The sequence below is a fragment of the Lepidothrix coronata genome, unplaced genomic scaffold (genome assembly GCF_001604755.1).
Source record: "Lepidothrix coronata isolate B3197 unplaced genomic scaffold, Lepidothrix_coronata-1.0 Scaffold27, whole genome shotgun sequence".
Classification (NCBI taxonomy): Eukaryota; Metazoa; Chordata; class Aves; order Passeriformes; family Pipridae; genus Lepidothrix; species Lepidothrix coronata.
Window position 1 is genome coordinate 7,390,025 of NW_016690207.1, and position 9,757 is coordinate 7,399,781.

Consider the following 9,757-nt stretch of genomic DNA (forward strand, 5'->3'; position numbering starts at 1 on the left):
ATTTCTAGCAGAGAGCAGCTCCTGGGCAGTGTCAATCCCTGATGGGCAGGAGGAGAAAGCTACCAGCAGGGGCTGATTGATGTGATTTTGGAGTCTGATCTGCTGCAGGTCCCTCTCTTCACCCTGATGGTTGTTGCAAAGACTCCACGGGTCCCCTCATAGATCCATGTTCCCAGGGAGCCCCTCACTCCATCCCCGAGTGATGACCCAATATGGCAGAGCAACAACTTCAGGTGAAACCTACCCTCATTTCAGGAGTAAAGGGTGAAAATCCACCTGCGTTCCAGGAGGAAAGGATCAAACCCGTTCTCATTTTAGGTGGAGACAGCCCCATGCTGAGCCAGGACATGGAGCACGTGCTCCTGGGGAACCTGCTTGACCAACTCCAGCTGACAGAACATTCTGGAGTTCAGCTGCTCCTGGATTGCTTCCAGCAGCAGCTGAGGAAGTGGCTGTGTGAGGAAGGGAGTCACCATTTACCAGGTGCCACAGTCCAGCATCACCCACATTTTTGGGGCTGTGGATGGACACCCCACCTCATTAGGGATGTTGCAGCGTTGTTATCTCTTTTCCATGTAGAAGAGAGACAAGTCCAGGAACATTTTGGAAAGCACCCTGAACTCCCCCAGTGGTCCCAGTTGTTATCCCTGTGCCCTGCATGCGACCATAATAAACTCAGTATCAAAAATCTCCTCCCAGTCTCCATAAGCACATATTTAAGCAGCACCAGGAAGCTGATCCCAGTCTCCGTGAGCTCCACTGTGAGGGTGAGTACTGAAAAGCACCTTCTGGGCTATAAAACTCGGGACTGATGGAGTCAGCACCGGCCAGAGTGATGCCAGGACTGGGACAGGGCTGAGCACCCAGGTCATGGTCTTGTCTTTGGGGGGGCTGAAGTAACCACCTGATTAATTCAATGTGGCATATTGAAGGGAAGGAGGAATAAAACCCCAAAATCATGACTTTACAGCTGGTTTTAGTGAGGCTTTTGCCACCACAGGGTTGGTTTGAGTGTCTGGAGGTGGGATTTTGATGGTTTGTAATTTGTTTTGCCTTGCAAGCACTTTTCAGTGATTTTGTTGGGGTTTTTTCAGCCCCGTGTAGCTGATGGGTTTGTTCATCATGAAAGGAATTGAGAAAATCATGATGAAAAGAGGCAAATAACGATACAATAAAAAGGAATTAGATTTATTTCAGTGCAGTGGAATTAGTGATTTGGGGGAGCTAGAGCAAACCAGCTGGAAACCACAGTAAGCTTGGGAGGGATTAAACTTGGGCAGGAGCTCGGGCTGCACCAAGTGGGCTCTTACAACATGAACCTTCGTGCAGTCTTTTCAAGGGATTTTTTTGCATTTTTACATTCATCGCTATGAAGCAGAGACGAATGTGGGACTGAAATTTTGACTTGAAATGAGGCAACTGAACATGTGCACTGGGACTTCTGTAGTCTCAAGCGTGATGCTTTAGTTTTGAAAATATTAAAGCCTTCTCTCTCCCCCAGCCCACTGGTTTCTGGCTCAGATCCAGCTCAGAGTTCGGACAGTTCTGGGCTTTGTCCTGTCGAACTTTGGGACCTTCCTGGATGAGGAAGCAATCCTCTTCCCAGCCCATCCTGTTTTTGTTTTCTCTATTGTAAAGTTCAGCTCCAACGGAAATGCTGTATCCAAGCATGTCCTCCATATTGCCTCCTGTAAGTTCCCTGAGGGAACTTCCTTGCGATTATTCCATGTCTATTTATGGACAAAGGAACTGTCCACCTATGTGGCTTTTAGACCTTATTAGTGTAATGAAATATCATTGCAATTATGCATTATGCAACAATACATAATCATACTAGTAATAATACAATGCACAATGTGTTGCATTATGCAATGAAATATCATTGTTTTATCAGAGAATGTTTGGTAAGTTTTTATTAGTGTGTTTTATGCTGCTAAATTACACAAGACCCAGGAGGGAACAAAAGCTGCTGCCCCTGTTGGTTCGGGGTACAGGGAACCAAATTGTGCTCATGGGTAGTTGGGCACTGGAGGAACCAGATCAGGGATTCCTGTGGGCAAAACAAGCTTGCAATGAGCTACAAATGGGAAACTTCAACTGAACAGTTATTCCATACTCAGCTGCTTTCCCTCCTGCAGGTTTTTGGAAAAGGGGCTCAAAGCACAAACTCTGTTTCGATCCATCAGTGTGTTTCCTCCCTCTCAGCAGCAGCTCCTGACTCCTTACCAGGATCCTGTCCTCTCTCAAACCTTTCAACTCCCTTTGTTGTTGCCTAAAATCAGCACTTAAAAGAAACTTCTAAGATACATTTTTTTGTTTTAGCAGGCAGACATTTATCACAATGCACTGGAATGATTCCAGTGCTCTGGGTGCCCTGGGAATGAGTTCCCAAAGTACACACAAAGGTATCTCCACTGCAGCTTCTCTGTCAGCATTACGTGATTATTCATTCTTCATTCCCGCATTCCTGTTACATATTCATGACATTTCCCAACACTTGTTAGCATATATGCATATCCTTATAAGGGCTCTGAGGGGCTTCATTGGGAGTCTCTGGTGGCCATCTGTGTCTGGAGCCCCAAAGTTCTGAGTCTCTGCCTTATGAATTCGTTTAAGACAATACCTCTGGTTATTCATCAACCTCGCATTGCCTGCTCAGCTGTTTTCAGTTCCCTTCTTCACTGTTTCCTCACCTTACTTGACTGGTTTCTTTAAATTGAGGGACAGTAATTTTCTGTGGTACATTCTGCTGCAAAAACCATTATTTCTTGTTACATCTCTGAACCCCAGCATCACTGTGAGCAGTCAAACACATGTGTATTTATTTAATATTTAAACTCTCTTTAAGCTTGTCTTTTTCTCTGTTTACTCCTTTGTTTTGGTCTTTTTCCCTGTCTTTATCTTTTTTAATCTTTCTCCTTCCCCTCTCTTTCCCTCCCATCTCTTTTCATGTCCCCTCCCTCTGTCCTGTCTGCTGCCTCCTCCCCTGTTATGCCTCTTTAGCTCAGAACAAACCGTGCCCTGCCAGGGCTTCCCATAGTGCCTCTTGCCCCTGACACCTCAGGGGGTTACAGAGGCCAAAATAGCTCTGGATGGGTAGATGGGATGTGGCAAACATGGTGAAAGTTCAGGGGGATTTGAGCACAATTCAGGGGTATTTGGGGATAATCCAGGATTATTTGGGGAAAGTTCAGAGGTATTTGAGGAGTGTTCAGGGTATTAGAGAATAAGTCATAGTATCTGGGAGACTTAATGTATTTCCAGAGGATTCAGAGATGTTTGTGGAGAGTTCAGGGTATCTGGGGAGAATTCAGAAGGGTTTGGGAGAGGTCAAATGTATTTGGGGAGAGTTTGGGCATATTTTAGAATAATTCAGAAGTTTCTGGGAAAATTCAGGTATTTTTGGAGGATTCAGAGGTATTTGGGGGGGAATCAAAGGTATTGTGGAGGAAACAAAAGTGTTTGAGGAAGTTTCAGTTATTTTGGGAGAATTCAGAGATCTTAGGGAAAGGATCAGAGTTACTTTGGGAGGAATTCAGGCATATTTTGGGCTAATTGAGCTATTTTGGGATAATCAGGTACACATGGGTCTCTGTCTACCCTTCCCTCCCAGCTCAGATCTGCCCCATGGGACCCCAACCCTTCTGTTCTACCCCAAACATGCCACCAGCATTTCCCCTGCCCATCCCTCGGAGCAGCTCTTTTAATGACATGGGGCAGCAGGAACCCCTCAGTCCAGTTCCATAAACCCCTACTGGCCCCGGCTGCGGCTCTTTGAGTGACACGGGGTGGCAGAGACCCCCTTGTGTGGGTCTTTCAGTCACAGCGCAGCTGCCAAGGAGGGTCTGGATACTCCCTTATCCTGGGGGCCATGGGATCAGGGGCCCAGGCAAAGCATCTTACAGGGCTTTAGCAGAAAGGCTGCGGCCGGGGGAAGGATGGAGTAAGGCACAGCAGGGAGGACCTGATACACACCATTCATTTATTTGGTTTTGCCACTTGTTTGACACCTCCTTGTCCCTCTCAGCCCCATCGGTCAAGAGACATCCAGCACCTCAGCGCCTACTCTGCACTCACCCCCCAAAGCCCGGGGGGGGACACAACCCCATTCGGGGGGGGCAGAGCTGCTGCTGGGGCACAGGGGGGAGGGGCCGGGGGATCCTTTATCCCCCTCGTTCAGCTCCAAGCGCCCGAGGCCAAAGTTCTGGTTTCTGGGGCTGTCCCCCCAATTGGTTTGGGGCCTGCGGGGGCTCGCCCGATCCTGGCGGGGACACGGCCTTGAGGGAACTTCCGCGGTAACCAGGAACCCCCGCCCGGCTCATGCGCTTCCCCGGCCGGTCACTGTGCAGCGCTGCAGATCCCACGGCTGGACCGCGGCTCAGTTCCCGGGGTGAAGAGTCGGCCGAGGCGGCGCCGCACGGACACGGGATCTGCGTTCCACTTCCATCGGCTGATTTCCCCCTTGGTCAGAGCGGTGTGGGCGAACACCTCAGCCGCTATAAAAGTGGTGGAGGCAACCAGAGCCTCTTTGCGGCTGCGGTGCTGAGAAGGGTCCGGCAGGCTTGTCCTGCCCCGTGTCCCCTCCCCAGGGGCCGCTGAGGGAGCGGCTGCCCATGGTCGTCTTCTTCCCAATGACCCCTCAGCATGCTCGGAAGGAGCCGGTGCCGCAGCAGCGCTGGCTCATCCCGGTTCTTCTCGGTTAGACTGATTTGGCTGCCCCATCACCAACAGAGTTACTGGTCAGGTGGGACCAGACCTGGAGTGACCTGGGCTGGTGGGAGGTGTATCTGCCCGGGGCAGGGGTGGGACGACATGGGCTTCCAAGTCCCATTCAACCCGAACTATTCTGGGACTGAGAACAGACACAGTCAGTGGAGACAGGAAGAGTTGCCAGGGCATTCCTGGGAATCATGCAACCCCATTTCCACATTTCTCCAACAAAATTAAGGAACTCACTCTGTGTCCCTGGTCTCCCAACTGCCTTTCCCTTCTTAGACGCCCCTTCTAACTCTGCGGCGAGTCAAAATATGGAGAATGGAAACAATGCGAGAGGAGGTCTGGGTGAGTACGGAGAGGTGGGGAGGTCTGTAGGGAGGGGAAGTGTCACCCCAGCAGGACGGGGCTGGCAAGTGTGAGGATCCTCCAGGTGTCTGGAAGAGGCCTTGTGCTCTGCTCGGCCCCGTCAATGGCCAGTACCAACACCCCCAGCTGCCCCCAGCTCTGGGCAGCTCTGTTGCCACAGGCTGTGCCCTCACCTGTGTCCCTGGCTGTCCTCTCACACATGTCCTGTGTCCCTGGCTGTGTTCCTGGCTGTCCGCTCACCTGTGTCCCCTCACCTGTGTCCCTGGCCCTTGGCTCTCTCATTGCCAGCTGAGTGAGAGGCACATGGGCTGGGGGTCCCTCCCACTCCCATGGGCAGCCGGTGTTGGGTGGGGGCATGTGAGGGCTGGGACTGCTCAGGACAGCCCTGTCCTCATGGCTAGCAACTTTTTCCTGCTCCAGGCAATAGGTTCGTATCCCATCCAAGGCTCACCCATGAAATGGTTCTGTTCCTGCTCCTGACCCTGCCTTTGGCAGTGGCCGTGGTTGTGCTGGGAGGTAAGGGAGGAACCTCAGCCCAGCCCTTCTGCACAGCGTGGAGTCCCTGCTCCCTGTGGAGGGGAATCCTCAGACATTCTCCCTTTCTCTCTCCAGCAAGATGCAGTGGACAGGTTCCAGTTGTGCCTGCAGCTTCACAGTTGCTGTCCTGTCCCTGGGACTGGGTCGGGTACCGCAGGATCTGCTCCTGCCTCTCGACAGATATGGGGACCTGGGAGCAGGGCCAGGATTGGTGCTCCAAGCTCGGGGCCTCCCTGGCCGTTCTCAAGAATGAGGAAATGGTGAGTGAGGGGCTGTGGGGGGTGCAGGGCAACGGAGGGGAGGCTGGGGGGGTTCCTGAGTTGGGTAGAGCCCTACAGCCCCCAGGGTCAGTGCTTGCAGGGCCAGGGGTGCAGTCCCGCTCTGGGGCCTTGCAGGGAAGGAGCCCCAGGAGGGTCCCCTCGAGGGGCTGGGGCAGCTCCCACTGCCGGCTCCACTCTTCCGTCCAGGGCCTCCTCTTCCTCCTCAGGGGTGACATCAATTACTGGCTCGGGCTGCGGAGACGGGGTGAGCAGCTGCAGTGGGGGGACGGCAGCAGCTACAACTCCTCGTGAGTCCTGGGGAGCCAGGCAGGGGCTGGGGGGACGGACAGGGCCTGGGGGGGACAAGGCTACTGGTACAGTCCCTCATGGGCAGTGCTTGTCTCCTGCTGCTGCTGGAGGGGACAGGGGGGACAACCTGTCCTGTGCCAGCTCTGTCTCTGCTCCTTGTTGCAGGGTCCCTGTCCTTGGCGATGGAGAGTGCGTGTACCTAGGTGATGGTAAACTCAGGAGTGGGAACTGCTCAAATCAGCAGCCATATCTCTGCAGCAAACCCCAAACTCACCTGGCACAGAGGTGATGGAGAAAGAACCTTCTCCATGCTGGGCACTCACAGTTTTTCCTCTTCCCCCAGTGAAGAGGAAAATAACGTTTATTCTCCACTTCCCATCAGCAGTGATGTCCGGCCACATCCTGGGAAGCAGCAGGGCTTCAGCAGTTTATAATGGTTTCTTAGCAAGCAGCCATTGGAAACAACGAATGCCCCTCTTCCTGCTCCTTTCCTTACCTTTTATATCTGAGCTGATGTCATATAATCTAGAATATCCTTTTGGTCAGTTTGGGTCAGCTGGCCTGGTTGTGTCCCCTCCCAGAATCTTGCTCTCGATTGGCAAAGGAATGTTACAGTGCTGATGCTGTGCCAGCCCTGCTCAGCAGTAGCCAAAACACTGCTGTATTATTAAATGCCCTTCTAGCTACCATGCAAAGCAAAACACTCTGAGAGCTGCTATGGTGAAGCAAACAAGGCCTGAGCCAGGGTTGACCTTTAGATGAACCTTCCAACCTAATGTTATATTTAGCCATGTATCTGCTTATTAGCCAAAATTATGTATAATCATTAATAAAATACGTACTATGATAAGAGTACACCTGTGTAAACATGTATGGTTGTTAGTACAATATATTTCTATCTGCTTATTAGTGAACATTTGTTCTTTCTTTCTGTATTTAGAGACCAGTCAAGGCCTTGGAAGTGGATATCTGGCCTTGTTTGGCAGTAGAGGGTCAAAACTAACTACCTTGATTTTCCTCTGAGTCCTGGTCAGGTTTTGGGTGAAACCCAAGGAGATAAGTAAGCCAGATGTTTTTCTGTACTAAGTAGTGATGTAAGATTGTTTGTTTAACAATATAAAAGCTGGACCCTTTCACAGCAAAGACAGGGACCTCACCTACGAGTGGACACACTGAGTAGGATTTCCCAATTCCTGGGAGCGGTTCTCCAGCTGGGATCGGGGCCTCCCCATCTGATATTACAGGTAATGTATTAAAGGGGCAACTAATGATGTATCTCTCTCTTAATCACTACAGAATTTCTTTGTAGTAATGATTAGATGCATTACTGAGCTTCTCTTTTGTAATTCCTTGCTTCTTTTGTAATTCTTTGTTGTTTTGCATAATAGTAAATTTGCACACTTGTTCTTTAAAGTTGATGTCTGTCTGCCTTGTGCTGACACTCCTCCCCTGGCAAAACAAATTGGCATCATTGGCTCGGATCTGAAAAAATGTTGCTTTTTAAATTTAAATGTGAGGGATCAGTCCCATCCCACATTTTCCTCTGGGATGATGTTCCCTATAGTTTGCTGGCTCTTGAGTGGGCTAAGGGTCTCAGCCTCCTTCACAGCTGTCCCAGGCAGGGCTTGGGGAAGGGCCCGTGTCCCATGGGTGCTGGAGGAGGTGGTGGGTGGCGGGACCCCTGGGCACAAACCCCCCTGGTCACAGAGCCCCTGCGCCACCACCACACCCGCTCTTGGGCCGGGGCTGTTGGAAGGTGACGCTGCACAAGGATGCTATGACAAAGCTTCTGCCCCAAGCCCTGGCACTGCTGGGGAACTGTGTGGCCCAGAATTGTGGGCCTGGGCTGGGGAAAGGCAATGGCTGAGGATCATCAGCCCCATCCCAGCCCAGCTGAGCTGTTCCTGCAGAACAGCCCTCATGGCCCTGTGGCAGCTCTGTGTCGGTTTTTTCTTCCCAGCAGTGGCGATGGCTCCAACCCCATGCCAAGGGCTGTTCTCCAGGCTCACAGTTCAAGGCAGAAGCGTGCTGCTTTGGGGACAGAGTGTGTTGGCTGGGCAGGCTGGAGGAGGCAGGAGGAGGCTGGGCATAAGTGCTGGCATATATTAACTGAGCTGAGCTGATGTCTGTCACCACGTTAGCTCTAGAATTACTCTGAAGCCCAGGAAGACTCAGGTCCCTTGGGAGGTGAACATGGAACTTTTCCACACTATTGGATCAAGTTCCCGTCCCAAACTCCGAACCAGCGTGAGGTGGAGGGGGGCACAGGTTGGGTTTTGCCCCATTCCCAGGTTGCGCAGGAGCAGTGCTGGTTCCAAGACGCCGTCGCAGCACGAGCAGCACCCCGTTGTGCCGCCCCGGCCCCGCGCCTCGCCGCGACCCGCGTCGCAGCTGAGGTCGCGTTCCGAGCGCCACTCGCGGACCCCGCGGCGCGACCGGCCTCGCCTCCCCGTCTCCGCAAGCGCCGGTTACGCAGTGCTGCCGCTGCAGCATCGGTTTCGCCTCCGGAGCACTCCGAGGAGGACCCAGAATTTATAGATAAGCAAAAGACTCCTGACTTTCAGAACACGTGGTCGCGAGTGCGGGGGGGGGGGGCGAAGGGCGCGCGGTAAACGTGGTAGCTTTGGAGGTTTTTCCGGGTCTGTTTTCGTCTGACCGGGATCTGCGCGGGGGGGGGAACGCAGCCGCCGCCGGACTCGGGGGAGCTTCTGCGCCAGAGGCGACCTGATGGAGGAGGAAAAAAAGGAGGACACAGCTCCCCAGGAGCCCTAGTCGGGCTGCGGCAGCTCAGACTTGGCAGGATGGGACGGCTGACAGAGGGACGGGAGGTTTTAGATTCTTCAGCGGGGGGTGGGGGGGACGCGGTTGGCATGGTTACCGCTACTATTCCAATGCGAAGACGAGAAAGTCTGGAGAGCGCAGGGGACGCGAGCCGAGACTGCTAGGATTATCGGTGCTGGGAAGGGCATATATTAACTGCACTATCGACGCTGGCAGCGCTCTGTTTCGTGCTGCGGGAGTTCCGATTGGGAAGTTGCGAACAGCTCGCCAGCACAGTCAGCACGGCTAGCAACACAGAGATAACGCTGCGAGAAACAGCGACCACGCAGCTATGGGCCGCTACATGTAGCCCTTTGAGGCACAAAAAAAGCAGCTTTGCTAATCGGCAGGTCATCTTTTACTTTAAAAAGGGCTTTTTTGTTGCCAGGGGGAATGGATGCAGATTGGGGGGGGGGGCGAGTCAGATGTTTGCCCCTCACGATTTCAAAACACTATTTCGTTTAATAATGACCGATATTCAGTACACAATGTGGGGGTCGAGGCAGAATCAATTAGCAAAGAAACAAGCGATTGCAAATTCGGCTGCAGAAACACGTAACCCTTTGCAAACCGTTACTGCAGATGCTTTGATGAGGCAAGGTAAACAAGTCTCTGACACGGTGCAAGCCCGGAGGACGTGCCGCGCTGGGCTGCAGCAAATAACAGATAGCAGTGCACACCTCCAATTCTATTCCGGACACAAACACGCAGAGAATGCCCTTTACCCATATTAAACAGCAAAAATGGGA

General features: G+C 52.4%; 1 protein-coding gene across 6 annotated transcripts; it reads left to right on the plus strand.

Annotated features, from left to right (window-relative positions):
• Nucleotides 1-668: 668 nt before the first annotated feature.
• On the plus strand, nucleotides 669-7,601 carry LOC108494886 (early activation antigen CD69-like). Of its 6 annotated transcripts, none has more exons than XM_017809895.1 (6): nucleotides 669-767; nucleotides 4,996-5,061; nucleotides 5,503-5,598; nucleotides 5,695-5,879; nucleotides 6,087-6,187; nucleotides 6,354-7,601. In XM_017809895.1, the coding sequence occupies exons 2-6, from the start codon at nucleotides 5,028-5,030 to the stop codon at nucleotides 6,475-6,477; spliced, it is 540 nt and encodes a 179-aa protein (XP_017665384.1). In that variant the 5' UTR covers nucleotides 669-767; nucleotides 4,996-5,027; the 3' UTR covers nucleotides 6,478-7,601. The 6 variants fall into 6 exon arrangements, with proteins under 6 accessions (XP_017665384.1, XP_017665382.1, XP_017665383.1 ...); XM_017809894.1 differs by lacking the exon at nucleotides 669-767 and adding an exon at nucleotides 2,956-4,465 and having other exon boundaries at nucleotides 6,087-6,144; nucleotides 6,354-6,471; XM_017809892.1 differs by lacking the exon at nucleotides 669-767 and adding an exon at nucleotides 2,961-4,428 and having other exon boundaries at nucleotides 5,487-5,598.
• Nucleotides 7,602-9,757: the final 2,156 nt, after the last annotated feature.

Bases quoted from the DNA above. Each gene is read 5' to 3' on its own strand.
- LOC108494886 (XM_017809891.1), top strand. From the start codon at position 4,321: ATGCGCTTCCCCGGCCGGTCACTGTGCAGCGCTGCAGATCCCACGGCT. The intron at 4,466-4,995 runs GTCAGAGCGGTG...TTCCCTTCTTAG, and splicing joins ATCGGCTGATTTCCCCCTTG to ACGCCCCTTCTAACTCTGCG. The intron at 5,062-5,502 runs GTGAGTACGGAG...TTCCTGCTCCAG, and splicing joins CAATGCGAGAGGAGGTCTGG to GCAATAGGTTCGTATCCCAT.